Source organism: Scardinius erythrophthalmus (assembly GCF_964197995.2).
Source record: "Scardinius erythrophthalmus genome assembly, chromosome: 18".
NCBI classification, from domain to species: domain Eukaryota; kingdom Metazoa; phylum Chordata; class Actinopteri; order Cypriniformes; family Leuciscidae; genus Scardinius; species Scardinius erythrophthalmus.
In genome coordinates this window covers 11502873-11520236 of record NC_138238.1, presented here as the reverse complement: position 1 = coordinate 11520236, position 17364 = coordinate 11502873, and the positions used below count along the sequence as shown (strand labels likewise).

The following is a 17364-nucleotide window of genomic DNA, read 5'->3' as shown; positions in this document are numbered from 1 at the left end:
AACACTGTGAAATAATTCAATATAATAAGTGTATTGATTGGCCAGTTTAATTTTAGCAACTCCTTAAAAGACACACACAACTTTCAATCATTTCAGGCATTATTCAGTTTGTCTCTGTTTTTTTTTTAGACGGAAAGGTTGAAGAGAGAGGTGCAACAGAGGCAGGAGGAAGTTTTGGCGTTGCAGACAGAGAGAACGTCGCTGAAGACGGAGACATCACAACTAAAGACACGCGTGGAGGAATTACGAGACGAACTGGTCACTCAGAAGAGAAAACAGACGGCCAACATCAAAGACCTCACCAAGCAGCTCACGCAGGGTTAGCAGCTCAAATAATTATGTCCTTTTTTATTTTTTATTTACATAACTTTTCATTTACATTTATTTTCAGACATTGATTTATTTTTAGAGGCCAGAAATAGAGAGAAATGCAACAAGACCTCAAACGTAGACAGGTGCTTTTACTAAACAAGCTTTTCATGGTCAATTCATAGTTTTCAGTCATGTGACTGGCACAGAGTCTTGGAAGGCAAAACATTCATAGGCTGCACAGCACAGGTATTTCAATAACTAAAAATCACTCTAACGCTCAATGTGAAACTTAAAGTGCCTTAATGTACTAAAATGGTATTAAAAGATCAATTTCACTACATACCTTATTGATGTTGCACACTATGTATATAGGCAAGCAGATGAGCCCAGAATATGACCCCAATGCGCTATTTAGTTAAGCCTTTTCTTTATAATGGTTTTCTATGGAAAAACACTTAATGGGAAACTTTGTGCGCCGCGTTTATAATCTGGGTTCATCTGCTTGCATGTAGTATGCATCATCAATAAGGTGTAAACTAAATTTTCTCAGGTTAGTACAAACCTGGTAAAAATAACTTGTCGGGCAATGGAGGAAAGCCTTGGTTTGCCATCTAAGTGGGGATTCCTATAAGGATGTGACATCACATGAAAACTAAGGATGTAAAGCATCAAACTGTTTTTTTAACGCTTGCCACCAAAATTATCAAATTTCTTTATTGTACAAAAAACTAATTTGTTAATATCAGAATGAACTACAACAATATGCCTAATTATTTAAATGCATGACCATTTAACACATAAACCAGTATTTAATGTAGTCTTGGTCTGTTGCATAGTTTTGTTTGTTTTTTTGAGGATGAGGACATGTCACACAAGGTCCAAGCTGGCATCTTCTTAATTTGGCTCGCTTGTGCAAGCAACTCTTGCCAAAATACCATAGCATTGGACACATGGCCTTTGACGTCAATATGGGAAGCATTCCCTTCCTTTTAAAAGCTTATTTATTTTTCTATCCTTAATATGCACCATTGTAAGTTTAGTTTTGTTTAGCATTGTTTTTTTTCCCCTTGCTGTCCATCCTATCAGAACAACCCCACAACGCATTTTTGGCCCCCCGTGTTAAGAACCACTGATGCCAATGTTTTTAATACAAAATGACAGACAAAAAAGTAACAAATCATAACACAATTCTGAAAAGAGTCTATATCGTTCCCCTCTCATATTGTTTTTTCTCCTCTGTGTGTAGATATCTTAACTAGAATTCAATTTGTTATTTTAATAGGCTCTCAGTGAGTTACTTTTCTATGCTCCCAGGAGCCCACAGGCACTGTTAGTAATTATCAAGGCATATTGACGCTCTCGGTGGGGCAGACTGACGTTCATTGCAGACAGATTGAGTTTATGTATCTGTGCCTGCCTGTAGCCGCAGGAATGGCTCGGTTAGGGCACAAGACTGTTTCATAGCATCTCTTCTTTGAGAGGAGAGACGAGGAGGGGAGGGCAAGGGAGAAGAACGTGCGCCTTGGGACTCTCTTTTAGTGTCGGAGGAGGCATACAGTATGTGACAGTATTTTTAAACAAATCTATTTTTTCCTTCTCCCATTTGGGTCCCTGTGATCTTCAAAAACTTTCTCAAGGTCTGCATGTTAAATGTGAAACTTAATTCCACATATTTGATGGACGCTACAGATGTGCCCAGTGGGTGGGAGTTTTATGGTTAGTCATAACCCCCTTCAGCAGGTGCAGGGCTAGAATGAGGCACTGAGCGATACAAGCACTCAGTCATCGGCTCATTACTGATACTGAGGTGTCAGTCTCTACCAGGAGTGTGTGTTCATTACTGTAAGAGAATGAGAGAACTCATTGTGTGTTTGTGCCTTTGTGTAGCTCGTAAGAAGCTGGATCAGGTGGAGAACGGAGGATGCGATCGAGAGGGCAGCAGTATGGGCAGCCGCTCCAGTTCTTCAGGTACATCCATTTAACACTTCATTAGAGATGTTGAGAGCGACACACACTGTCATTTATTATCTGTTTTTTCCTAAATGCCCTATTTTGGTAACAAAATACCTATGGCCAATATAGAATGCGTTATAAAAGTATTCACAATGCCTTGTTCACCCTTGCTGATTTTTAGGCCTCTTGCTCATAGGGCTCTTTCTTAATTACAATAGACTTTATCCACTATATATTTTCATAAATAGTTGTAAGCAGAGTAGGGCTGCCCCCTAATTGTCTACTAAACGTTAGTCGACCAAAATTTTATTAGTCGGTTAGTCGCAGAAAAAAAATGAAGTGGCGAAGTCACTCAGTCCGTGAGGGACAGATTGTTAACTCCTAGTCCTTGTGGTAATTACAGTATGTCGGGCAGGAAATCCAAACGTTTGCCAAATATGACTTATCATTTGAAACAGTAGCAACTTTACATGGCTGCTTGCTCTTATGTTTACCTAGATAAATATGTGCTATAAAGGTGCATATACAAGTGTTTGTGCAGAGTGTGGAAGGAAGCTAAAGTATAGCGCACTTTACTGTACGCCATGGAGGCGCCCAGCACGATCACTTTAATTTTTTCCTGACCACAGTGTTCCTACCAACTTAAAGTAGTCTGTCATTTTTTTGTCATACAATACATCTTTTGAAACTGTAAAGGGTCTACTTTTATTGGTGTAACTCACAATTGCAAGAAAGCGTTGTGCTTTTGTAAAATAAAGAAAACAAACAGGATGCGCTTTCTGCCGTCTCGGTCTCCCTGAACTGCAGCGCGTCACATAAATGAACAGAAACTCAGCGTATAGGCTACTCGCACTGACTCAGCAAACACTAGTTTATTAATAAATAATTAAAATGTCTCCTTGCATTTTTGTCCCGACACATTCATAATTTGCCGGTGCTTTGCGGCAAGCTTTATTCGTACGCTTGAGCACGGGATAGACATATTACGCCTATATTAAACGCTCATTATTGTTTAGTATTCTCCTCAGTTTATATTTAAGTAATTAAATGAATATAAACGTGCGATTAGTCGACTAATGGCTTAAATGAATGACTATAAGTCGACTAGATAAAGCCCTAAAGCAGAGTTATTATACATTATAATACCTATTTATTCATGTCTGCACATAATACATAATACAAGAGCATAATCCATTAAAATGCATAATCACATGAAATAGGGTCGGTCTTTTAACGTATTATATTCTTGAAAGAGCTAACTATAAATAGATATGTTATTATAAAGGTTCATGTATCCACCTTTTTCTGAACGCAAAAGTCTCGCCTGACTCGTACTGGAATGATGCTGTCAAATTAGCGTATTTTCCAAGCTGATAATGTAATGTTAAACCTATGAAAAGGGTTTAAAAAGCACATGGCTCCACATTGCCATCACTTTACAGTGTAGCGATGGCTGTCTTTTGTCAGCGCCTCACTCATCAAAATTTAATGAGTGCGTAGATGACACAAAACTGTCCGATATAAGCTGATGTCTGTACTGAAAACATGTGCGCTCATATCCTACATGCAGCTCCCAATCGGGATGAAGTTCATGGGATTTTGTCCTCAAAATGAATAGAGCGCACACATAACCTCTTTGGGTTGTATTTGAACTTAACGAGCCTTGCTCGTTTTCTCTTGACATTTACCTGTATACGGACATTCTTTTCAGATTCGCTGGTGCTGAAAACACGCACTTCCCAAGAATTTCTTATCGCTGTTATTTAGCAGCCAACATCAGCACAGCTTAACTCTACGAACAAGTGAATTTTTTAGTGATGTTCAAAAAGTTTCTGTTTAGTTAATTCAGACGCTCTTTTTACCCCGTTTTGACAATGTGTTCCTATGGAGACCGGAACAGGACACCATCTAAACGGAAGTTGGAATTCCTCATGGCAGCGCTCATCGTTTACTCAGGAAAAAGGTGGATATTAAAATAGAAAAGTATTGCTCAGTATTGTTTTTACTGTATTTATGTTCAAATAAATGTAGCTTTGGTGAGCATAAGAGACTTTTCAAAAACAAAAAATGTGTGTGTGTGTGTAATTTTTCTGGTTCAGTACAGATTAGGTCACATCAACCTCATTTGACGAAAGAGAGGCCAAAAAGCTAAAATAACAGTACAGTAACACACTAACAGTGGATATGTGAAGTTTTATTTAATCTTTTCTAAATAAATCATGTAAATGCTTTAACACAAAACTTATCTTCACATTTCTGCTTTTAAACCCCCTGGAATGCTGACCTGGTTTACTTTCCTGTAAGTGTGTTACTGTAACCTGCAATTTTTTCCTTTTTTTTTTTTTAAAGAGGAATGAGTCAAAATGAATTTGAGGTGATCGACATTACCAGCAGCATTTGCGGATAAAGCTTAACTTGTTTTGAACCCAGAGTATTCCTCTAATCTTAGTGCTAAGTTGTGTAGTGTGACCTTATAGTGTGACTGCTACTGCACAATGGTTTGAATCTCTCACTTTCAGGCTCTCTAAATGCACGGGGTAGCAGTATGGATGATCGCTCTCCCGAGAATCAGTCCGGTTCATCGGTGGTAGTGGTGGACAGCTTCCCCGAGGTGGACAAGGCTGTCCTGGTGGAGCGTATCGTGCGGCTGCAGAAAGCACATGCTCGTAAGAACGAAAAGATTGAATTCATGGAGGACCACATTAAACAACTGGTGGAGGAGATCAGGAAAAAGACAAAGTGAGTGAGAGTGAAAAAGACAGTGTGGAAGATGAAAGACAATGGAGAAAAACTCCTTGGCTCCCAAAGTTTATTTTGACATTTACAAATGAGCCTGGAGCTGTCTAGTTTACATTGACATTCGTATACAAAGTTGTCAGGAAGGACACCAAAGAGAAGCCATGAGTTTAATAGAAAAACAATAATGTAGAAGATTCAATGGCTCCAAAAAAAACATTTGGACACTTCAGCCACAATGAAAAATGTATGAATGTCTGATAAAATATCAAAACCACATGGTATTTATTTTAAATGAACATAGCGCAAATTTGTCCTCACACAATTTTCTGGAATAGCCAAACCTGTTTATTAGAGCATAAGTTTGGCCATGTTGTGTGTTTAATATATAACACTGATATTCAGGCATTTTTAAGTGTCCAAATATTTTTTGATGCCACTGTAGAATAGCTCTGAGCTTTTGGTGTAGAGAATTTATCACTGCCGCCCCTCCTTTCCGTCTGGTCGAATTTGGCTGGTCATTGTCCCTCTTTTGCATCCTCTCTTTCTCTTGTTTTTTTCTGCCTATTTTTGTTTTGTTGGTTTTTTTCCTTTGTTTATTTGTCTACGGCTTCCTGACCTAGGCTTGTGTCTTGAACGTCTGACTTTCATTGCGAAAGGGGATCTGGCAGACTTTCGTCTTTTTCTTTCACACACACACACTGAGCAAACCAATGTTTCTGACAGAGAGGTCTTGGCAGTGATATTTATAGCTGTCGGTTCTTGAGGGAGCGATGCGTCACCGGGGTTGCTAATGATGCCTGATACATATTCATACGCACCTCTATACATGAAGAAGGCTGCCGGTGCACATTTCCACCACAGAACAAAACAATCTTTTTTGCAAAACAAAGTGAATGCGCACGGAGAATGAGAGTGCTTTGTTTACGTGATCAGTCTTTGAATGAGATAAATAATTTAATATGCCGCAGAAGGATGCAAGTTGGGTTGCCACCACCACCCTGGACCGAAATGCCATCTCTGTCCCTTTCCCATCACTTTTGAATAATGATATGCCTTGAATCGGTCCACCTGCACTAACCCACATTAATTAGTTCTAATCAAAGGCGCATCCCATTGAAGTCAGGCTTAATTTAGCGTCCTTAGCTGATCTTTAGCCATTATATGCAGCTGAGCTTCCTCAACAAGTCCTCAACAAGTCCAAGTTTGCCAAGCGGTGGAGTGTTTCCCAGTGTTTATCGACTGTTGGCATTCAAGTGATTCTTTGACATACGGGAAGGTTAGATCAGGCCGGTATATCGTTCAAAGCTCAGTGGAAATTTATCATTTCATAAAACCGCAATTGATTTAATAACGTCTCCTTGGTTTAACAGTGTGACTACACCTAGCTGAGGATTACCATATTTATCAAAGGAGGGAAACATATGTATTCTCACTGTGCCACTCGTCAAGGGGGCGGTTAGAGGAAATCACTCTGTTCTGGAATTGATACCAAGTGCCGTTGGACTTTCATGTGATTCATTTTTATTTTGCATAAATTATTACTATATTTAGTAGTAACATACCAAACAACAGCGCGCGGCCATATTTAAAGGAAAGTGACGCAACACTTTGTCAAGTCCCGCGATGGTTCACGAAGTCTCGCGACAACGTGAACATAAGGTGGAACCGCAAATAAGGAGAATAAGGAAAAACGTCTGGGTTACACTTGCTACATTTCAACAAACCTCTAACCTTAAAGGAGTAGTTTACATATAATAGTTTAATAGTTTACAATAGTTTAGGAATAGTTTACTAAGAACTATTTCTTTAAGGATTAAACTTTAGCATGAACAAATCAAATGGCTTGGTGTGGAGAGGTTTGTTACTACTTTTTTAGATATTTGTACAGCGGATGATGACATGTGTGGGAAAAAACGATTGAATGTTCAGACTCTGAACCCCTCGGTGTGACGTGGCATCCCTGGGGACTCCAGCAGTGTCAAAGGATCAGAATATCATTGGGACATTGAAAATCATGGCAATATTGTCAGGTGAACCACCAGCATTGTGGCGGTGAGTTTTGCACAGGCAAGCTGCATTTTCACTTTCAGGAAATTGAATAATGTAGTTCAAGATTTTAATGTATGAAATGCAATCTGACTGGAAAGGCTGGTAAATGATTTGGGTATTTTTGACCCATGTATCTTGATTGAAACGGGAATATTCTGTCTAGATTTATCTTTGATATGAGCTTTGATTTGATATGAGATTTCATCTTTAGTCATGGTTCAGTTGTAGTGCTTAAAATTCACAATCCTCATAAAATAAAACATAAAGATTCACATTTTGTCTTTTGATTCCTCGAATGAAGACGAACAGACTGCCAAAGCCTTACTCTTTATTTCGTCCTATGGCTCGTGTCTGTTTTTCTATGCTCCTCTGGTGTTCCTGCTGTCTATCTTTTGCTCTAGGCTGTGAGAATCAGGCCATGCCACGGCGCTTTACTAAAACTGTCATCGGTTTCAAACAAATGGTCTGCAAATCAAAATTCAGAATGGTCTCAGAGCTGTGGTACAGCTGTTGTCCAGCCTGGGTCATGTCCCGATCCAATTCTTTCTCTCTTTCCCTCAAATTTACTATCAGTTCTCCACTGTCTTGTATTATAAAAGCCAATAAAAGTCAGAATGGCAGTAAAGTGGATTACTTGCTACCGAACTGTGGTAGGATTGCCACTAGAAAAAAGGTTATAATGAATTGCAATGACATGTGTCTGTATGTGCATGCAAAATGTTTAGCTTAGGGCAACTTTTTAATTTCCTTTTGTTTCGTTTTGTTAAATACTAACCTTATGGAGTTGGGGTCCATTTGGACCCCGTATTAGTGAGAGGTAAGTTTTATTTGTTCTTTCTGTTGTGTGCGTCTATGTGTATGTATATGTGTGTTTATCCTTTTTGTAGCATCAGCACATCACAGACACTTTGCTTTTCAAAGCATCTGTGAATTTTCCCTAGTTTCTTTCCTGTCACTCTGATAAATAACTGCTTTGTAACATTTTGAGTTATCAGGGTAGAAAAAAAATCCCTGTTTTAAAAGTTGGTTTGATAGGTGCCCTAGTGTGTTCATTTTAGATTCAGACCGTGAAATGAGAGTGAATTCATCAATTCAGAAAGCACTTATATATATATTTTTTTGCTCTCAGGCAGAGACCTTTAGTCTTACATCCTCTAATGTCTTTGTCTCGAGCAGTTCTCTGAAGAAACCATTAGAATCGAATTCTGCCTTTATTTGGGCTGTGCGTCACTGCAGAGAAAATAGATTTTAAAATAGTGGTCGTGGAAGAAAGAACTCTCTCGCAGAGACTGAAAGATAAATGTACATCACAACATCATCCTTTAAATCTCTAAAACACTGAGTTTAAAGTTCTCTTGTTTTCTCGTGTCTCTCTCTGGGTCTCAGTATAAAATAAAACATAAGATTACATTAATTAAGGATTGAAATTTTGAAATGCTGTCATTTCTTTTCTGTACTCTGGTGTACTTTTATCTTTATCTCTCTGAACCTTGTTTTCATTCAGGTAATGTTACATGATGTCTACCCATGAAGGCCATACCGCTATTTTCAATTTAATTTAATTCATTGAGAACCAATCTTTTTTAGACTTTATTTCATGAAAAGCCTTTAACCAGAAAGCCTTTAAGCCTGACATCAAAATCAAGAAGTTTGTCCTTTATGTACTCTTAGTAGATGACCACTATATTCATTTACTAATTAAAAACGGCTTATGGATTTTTTTTTCCCCCAAAGAAGTACTCCTGCAAGAGTGACAAAGACATGAAAAGCTATTTCAAGGAAATGAGTGTCACATTAAATAAATCTTATGAGACAGAAAGCCTTCTAATCTGTGATTTGTGAAACACATTTATCATCCAGAGTGAAAGAGAGGGACAGAGAGAGACACTGATGATGTAGATATGGGTAATGGGGTCTTTTTCTCCTCTGTCCCCAGGTTCGTCACCTTTTACTTTCTCACTGAGGATAACTATGTGACAGTGGCCTTTATGGCTTGAGGTTTCATTGACACTTAAAATTGCTGTGAAAAACTTTGTGTTTCCTGCAGGATTATCCAAAGTTACGTGCTCAGAGAAGAGACTGGAGCTCTGTCTTCAGAAGCCTCAGACATAAACAAAGCTCACTTGATCCGGAGGGGAGGCATCATGGCATCGCTGTACACCTCCCACCCAGCCGACAGCGGCCTCACTCTCGACCTCTCGCTGGAAATCAACCGCAAACTCCAGGCTGTGTTAGAGGACACCCTGCTCAAAAACATCACGCTGAAGGTATGAGCCACCATCCACAGCAGTGACAGAATGGGTGTTTTGTAGCTTGTCTGTTAAGGCCAATTCTCACTGCACCGATAGGCACCAACCAATCATCAGATTACAGAATGTCACTTCTCAAACACTCCACTATCTGGTAAACGTTGATTGAACATTGAACGCTGAAAACAAGTGGCGACCAACGGCAACACTGACAGGGGTAACGCACTGATCCGACAAAACCCGACATGTTTGTTGGCATCTGTCAGTAAAATATCCAATATTGACCAATACCAATATCGGCCAATAATTGATGTGGCGCCAAAATATTGTGCATCCCTATTAGCCCTTTTATGTGTCACACCCAAACCTCTTGTTTCAGTAGGAAGTACATCAACACCTATAAGAGAAAACTGCACTCATCAATAGGGCTGTGCTGGTAAACTTGACAACCGCACCACCAGTAGCTCCGGCGGTGGTACGCCAAAACACTTTTTTGTGTATGTGAATGCTGTTTTACGTTAATAGTATGACACGAGTGAAGCATAAAGCTTTGTTTACAAAAGAAATAATAGGTTAGCAATTAAATCTTACATCGCAGCCATGGAAACATTTGTATTCATCCCAAATGAGAGGTATGAAAAAAAAAATTAAGCGTTGTCGGCTTTGTTTCGCGATCTGGTCACCCGATTATCAGCGAATTTAACATTATTCCATTAGTTATTCCACTGGACATGGAATCTCTTGTTTCTTTTTCCGAATCTTCACTCTTGTCTCACCCCTTTTTGCAGGGGATTATAAACGTTTCTTTTGGTTCGCTTTTAATAAGGCCTATTATATTTGCATTCTTTACTGTGCGCAAAATCAAACATAGCCTAAATGTCTTGACAGTGGAAGATAAAATTTGCTCTTCAGACCTGTTACTACAAGTGTTAGTTGCTTTGGACCATCAGGAGAAAACATGAAGATATTAGAAAAGAGAACGACTGTCTCGTGTCCCACATCCCTCTCATGGCGCAGAGCGGTAGGCTATATATGACGCGTCTTGTGGGAAAATAGAAAACCAATGTTTTTAAATAATATTGAACTTTCTTATATTATTTAGGTTAGGCTACCATTATTTACTGATATTTCTTTTAATGTTTTACGGGCTGTAGCGTGTTGTAAAAAACTGCCACCATCACAATCCCTATCAAGCGATTTAATGGGGTCTCTATGCGTTTTAAACCCAACTTTTCACAGATTGCATTTGTTTTTGCAGTTGCAATAGTGTGACCATATATAGTTAAACTAGGTGTTGGTATATTGATGTTAGTGTTGAGTTCCACAATGACATCCGCTGATGTAATTACAATTTTTAAACTAAGCTTCTGCGTAACTGGATTCCTGGTGATGGCTATCAGAAGAAAAGCAAATTTGGTGGTGATGGATGAATGTTGAGTAAGTGGGCAAATTTCCATGCTGACAGTGACCAGTTTCTCGGTTATAGAGCCACATCCAGGTCACAACAGGGACAGCATCTGTCCTCTACGAGGGAGCACATAAGCTGGAAGATCAGAGAAATGAATAAAGTATGTTTTGAGGACAGAGCACAAGGGGAACGCAGAGCTCCATTCAAGGCACAATGGTAGGATTACGGTTTTATCGGGAGATGAGCAGGAAATCAGACCGTTTCGAAGCAAAACAGCCTGGAATTGCCTAATTATCCAAGCTTACAGGCTCGCTTCTCTCAGATGTGCCTCTTTTTGCTCAGCTTGTATATGAATAAACTGAATGGCAATGTAAATAATAGCAGTAGTCCTCACAGCAGTCTGATTTGTTTCTCTCTCTACAGGAAAATCTCCAGACGCTGGGTTCGGAGATCGAACGACTAATCAAACAGCAAAGGGTGCCGGATGATACAGCCGGAAGGAAGTGAAGTCAGCTGAGGGGAAGGCTGTTACAGTAAACAGCACACGCTGTTCAACTGAGGCCGTTACAAAACGCTTGAGAACAAAACATTTCTCATTTCATCAGACAAGTTCAGTCTGATACATACACTGGAAACACAGTTTGCGGTGAGGACTGAACTGCGGCAGAGATACTCGTGTGACAAATGAATGAAACGCACAGATTACCAAGAGTCTGTGCTCACTTTTCTTCACATCGTGCCCAAAAATCCAACTTTCCTCTCTTCACCGTCCTCTGTGATGTAGCCGGCTCACCTGTGCCTTGATGAGTCAAGTTCATCAGGTTCAGAGCGGAGTTGCAGTCCTATATCCAACGACCTGGTGTGTGAAGTTGGGTAGATGAATGACTATTCTCATAAATGTGACCCCACGCTCTTTTTGAAGAACAAAATGCGCTGGACTAATGGAGACCTGCGGATTCTGCAGCTCTTTAGAGGCTTTCAGAGGCTTTTCCTCTATTCACGACGCCGCAGGTTAATGGCTGCTCCTCCCCGCTCTCATTTCCCCCTCATGCAAACGTGCCAATTAATGAATGTATTATGTAATGAAAAGGACCCTTGTGTGTTAAATCCCACACGTTCTGACCCAAGAGAGTGGGCAACATTCCCCGTTCGCGCTGCTGCTAGGTTACCCGGATAGCATTATCTCTCACAAAGCACTTAGGCGAGAAGGGCCATGCCAAAAAGTACAGCTCTTGCTCTGTCTCATTATGAAGTTAAAAACAATAATCCGAATAATCATCTTAGAAATTTTGATCCATCTTGGGAGAGTCTTAAGGGAGCTTGCATTTTTACTATCAGTTTGTTTTATGGATTAAGTTATAATTGTTATTTTTCCTCCCATCTTCTTTTCCCCCTTCTACCTCTGCTTGTATGGTTTCTGTAGAAACAAGCTTGTAACTATTTTATGTTCCATCTTTTTTTTTTTCTCTTCTTTGTATGATGTTGCAAAGCTGCTTTTGAAAAGCCTGTTGCTCCCACAGAGACGTAGAGTAACATCCCCATGAAATGAAAGAGATATTGTAAATATTAAGGGCAAAAGTGCAATTTTAACCCCCCTTTTTGTTTGTTTGACTGAGCTGTAATCGCCCTGGCGAGCGTCCCATCTAAGACTCCTGCAAAATATCCCCGTTAGCATCCAATTCCGTGGTGATGTAACCATATGGCACGCAACATCGTGCAGAGCTGAATCCATTCCAACCCATGACTTGCGACTGCCTTAGGCTTCGCTGTTCTGCTTCTGACTCCGTCCCTTCTTTCAGGGGTGCATGATGAAGAATTGCACCATCGGATGCAGCTGATGGATTTTTCACTTTCACCTTTAGAGCTTGTTAAAGACAGACATGCATCGATTGGCAGATCTCAGCCAGTTTACCAACCATTTTAGTGCCATTCTCACTGGGTTTTCTCCCGCTTGAGTCGCTATTGAAAGTAAAATCATGCCATACACTGTGATAAAGGGTTTATAATAACATGACACTGCAATATAAGCTTGTCAAGGTCATATCAGCTGTTCCAACTTGAGAGCCTGTATTGCAGCTTCCAGTTCCCCCAAATCCCAAACACATTACACACGTTCCAGAAAAAGCAGGATGAAGGAAATTATGCAATGCTATCAGAAAAATAAGCATTTACACACAGCCCTTATTGGCGAAATGAAGACTCACTAATCTTGATAATTTATCAGTGTACTTTACATTCATAATTTATTTAATATCTCAAAATAGAAGAAAGATCTCTTGAAGTATGTATGTTTGTGAATGGTGAATTGAAACTGATGAGAAAAAGAAAAAAATTACGTGTTGATTCTGTTTATGGTCTGTAACCTGTGCTCTGCTTGATTGTATAGTGAGTGAAACTGTGATTATAAACTTGTAGATATATTGTACAATGGTCCAATGTTTTTAAACTTCTGGAGTCTTCTGTATATATGGCGTTTAAAGGGGATTAAAATGAAAAGATTATAATCACAAGTCATTAATTTCTATCAATCTATTTTCTATCCTGTGTGTGTGTGTATATATATATATATTTTCTATCCTGTGTGTGTGTGTGTGTGTGTATATATATATATATATATATATATACAGTATATATTTCTCACACACACAATTAATAGATAATTTGCATTGTCATTTAAGTGGAATTACTGAACTTAAATATACGAGCTTGATAAAAATGATCATTCTAGAAGAAAATTTCAGATGGCACTTACTTAGAGGCTTTTGCTTCTGAACTCTTCATTTAGTCATATTGCACTCACTGGCCGTGTATACAAATATACATATACAAATTTGTATTTTATTTTTATATTTATATATTTATTTATATTTATCTATATATTTATATGTATATATATATTTATATATATTTATATGTATATATATATTTATATGTATATGTATATTTATATGTATATATATATATATATATTTATATGTATATATATATATTTATATGTATATATATATATTTATATGTATATATATATATATATTTATATGTATATATATATATATTTATATGTATATATATATATATATATTTATATGTATATATATATATATATTTATATGTATATATATATATATTTATATGTATATATATATATATTTATATGTATATATATATATATTTATATGTATATATATATATTTATATGTATATATATATATTTATATGTATATGTATATATTTATATGTATATGTATATATTTATATGTATATGTATATATTTATATGTATATGTATATATATATTTATATGTATATGTATATATATGTATATGTATGTATATGTATATATATGTATATGTATATGTATATATATGTATATGTATATGTATATATATGTATATGTATATATATGTATATGTATATATATGTATATGTATATATATATATTTATATGTATATATATATATTTATATGTATATATATATATTTATATGTATATATATATATTTATATGTATATATATATATATATTTATATGTATATATATATATATTTATATGTATATATATATATATTTATATGTATATATATATATATTTATATGTATATATATATATATTTATATGTATATATATATATTTATATGTATATATATATATTTATATGTATATATATATATATTTATATGTATATATATATATATTTATATGTATATATATATATATTTATATGTATTTATATGTATTTATATGTATTTATATGTATTTATATGTATTTATATGTATTTATATGTATTTATATATATTTATATGCATACAAATTATATAATTTATAGGGTTTTTTATTTTATTTTTAGGTATTTAGATTTATTTTCCTAAAAGTTATGGGTTTTTTTTTGTGTGTGTGCATATCAACATTGAAAGATCTGGGAGTTTTTTTTCTCCTCCCTATAATAAGCCTATTTATTTTTGCCTCCATAACTATTCAAGATTAAATGGTTAGTTGCGTTTTATTACTCCATTTAATCTTGCATTTTCCCTGCTGTCTGCAGCCCTATCAAGAGTTTCTGCCCCTTTTTACTGACTTACAAGGTGACTTATGGGTCACTGGTCACTCATTTGGTGCGTGAGAGTGCACAATAAACCACGTGTCCCCCCTGCATTGCCTTAAGTAACATTATGTAACCGTAGCAGGTGATGTCCAAAACCAAAAGTTTCTGTGTACTGGGGCCTTGCCTTATTGATCCTCTTTCCCACAAAACACACATCAACAACACAGAGTGCTGATATAGAGCAGGTCAACATAAAGGAAAGCTCTTAGAATTGTATTACAAGTAATAATAATAATACTTATTCGAATGTACTTGGCATCTCCCACAGAAACTGATATTTTTAGGCAAACTGTCACAGGACATTCAGTGCTGGAAACACACTTTTGAAACGTAATTTAGGCGGTGCATTTCCTGTTAGCTTCGGCCTGCACTAATAATAGACATATTTACAGAAATGGCTGAATGTATTTACTAAACAGAAGCTCTGTGAAATATGAAATGCACAAAAGTTTTTGCTATCTGAAGAACCATCCTACATGTTTTCTACAACTTTCAAAACTGTTAAAACACAACATATCGTTCCTTTTTTTTTTTTTTTTTTTTTTTATAATGGACACTTGCTTTAAATTCATCTCACCTGTGTGGCATTTCAGAGTCTGCTGAGTGTGACGAGAGATGGCAGGTTGAAACATCCTGTACGTGGCAAATAGCCATTGCGTAAACTCCGCTCAGCACTTATTTTTAGCACTTCAAGATAACGTGCTCCGACACTCATATGAACCTTGTAGACCTCCAGAGAATTCATAAGCCTCAGTCAATGCTTTTGACTAACTGGGAGGTCTTGTCGTGAGTAACAGGAGGAATGTGAGATTGTCTAGCCATGTATTGCAAATATATCTCTATACGTAAATATAATTAGATTCAAATTCTTATTTTTAGAAAGTAGCATTTTTTCCAGCATTGAATAAACTAGTAAAAAAAAAAATATTTATCTTTTTGAAGATAAAAGCACAAAACAGGAAAATGGTATCCAACTTAACACATCATGTTTTACAATGACTAATTCAGAGGCATTGTTCATTTTTTACTCATTTCTTTTTTTTTGTCTTTTGCCGAAACTGTCTTTTAATTTAGTAAATATTTATTCATGTCACGCCATTTTGAACTGCATGTAATTTTAGTCAACAACAACAAAATTTTTGTTAAAAAAGTAAATTTCAAACATTTTATATATTATAGTTTTTCTCAATCGCTTTTTCTCTCAAAACAATGTTCATATTTCTGAACAGTTAGTTTGTTGTTCACATCAGATTAGAATTTCTTATAAGCAAGTTGCATGTGTTTTGGCACGTGTGTAAAAAAGAATGTACAAGTGTCTACAATTTGCACAATACCTAAATGCTGAAATTGTCAAACTTCTAAACATTCTTTCATATGTGATCCTTCACATGCAAAATTATCCATTCAAAAATCTGTTGGACATGCTTATATTCCATTAATACCAATGACATTGAATGTTTTAATGTCTGCTATTTGTCAAATGGCTATAATGAAATATGAATCACAATCTTACCAATCAAGTTTGGAAGTTTGGAGTTTGCCCAGCACAATCACCATTTTTGAACATGGATGAACATCTAAATCGCTAAGCAGCAACATCTGTTTATTTTTGAAGAAATGTGTTACGTGTAAACTGAAAATTCACAGTTGCTTGTTGTGGACGAGCAAAAGGAAGATGTATAAGAATGTGTAAAAATGAACAAGCAACCGGGAATGTTCAGTTTACAACACATTTTACAAAAATACTGTTGAAATCTGTATCTAAAAAGCTCAGTGTGATATGCAAAAGCATTCAGCTAGACAGAACTGAAATTCTTTTATATTATAGAAAGCAGTCAGTCAACAAAAAAAGTAGGAAAAAAAATTAACAAATATTTCCATGGTGAAAGAAAACCCCCATCTAAACATCTTGACAAATGTGGCTCACACGGTGACAAAAACACTTTTTATTTTGGTGGCATTTGCCAATTTACTGTCACAATATGTTTTGAAGCATGAATTCAATGTTTTGGGTGAGTTACTACATTTTGAACACAACAAAGTTCTGATGTTCCAGCAAACAGTTGTGACAATTGAACTTATATGGTTTAGACTTAGATAATGTTAAGAAGACTGTTTCGAAAAATGTGCCTAATTGAGCGATTGAGAAAAACTGTAATTTAAACATATCAACGTTAAACAAAAATGACTCCTAAAATAATATTTTAATGAGTAAACTACCATTGTTATATACTTGTTATTATTATAGCTGTAATTATTTTTTACGTGTTTAGTGCGTTGTTACTAATGCCGCGTTCCAGGCAACCTGTAACCCGTGTTTTTCCAACCTTATACCCGTGAAAATGCACTGGAACGGCAGTAAAACCCGTAACTTCCCACCCGTGAACTCGTACTAGATCGATGTAGGCCTACTCCCAGTTACGAGTTGGAAAAACGGGTTACCTGGAACGCGGCATAAGCATGTGCAGGGAGACTGAGGAAGTAGCCTACCCTGGTTACCTCGACAAAAACCCAGTAGGACTAGTCTTTTCCATTGGTTTTGGATTATTG

At 36.6% G+C, this 17364-nt stretch overlaps 1 protein-coding gene across 2 annotated transcripts in view; it reads left to right on the top strand.

Moving 5' to 3' along the window:
* Positions 1–13224, top strand: part of ccdc186 (coiled-coil domain-containing protein 186) — a 28189-nt gene extending 14965 nt beyond the window's left edge. The window contains exons 12-17 of one of the 2 annotated variants that reach the window (XM_081392207.1): positions 130–319; positions 2200–2280; positions 4166–4228; positions 4785–5004; positions 9101–9320; positions 11134–13223. In XM_081392207.1, the coding sequence (XP_081248333.1) occupies positions 130–319; positions 2200–2280; positions 4166–4228; positions 4785–5004; positions 9101–9320; positions 11134–11217 (858 nt within the window). In that variant the 3' untranslated portion in view covers positions 11218–13223. Of the gene's footprint in view, positions 1–129; positions 320–2199; positions 2281–4165; positions 4229–4784; positions 5005–9100; positions 9321–11133 lie in introns of both variants that reach the window. The other variant, XM_081392208.1, reaches the window with a different exon arrangement.
* The last annotated feature ends 4140 nt before the right edge of the window (positions 13225–17364 follow it).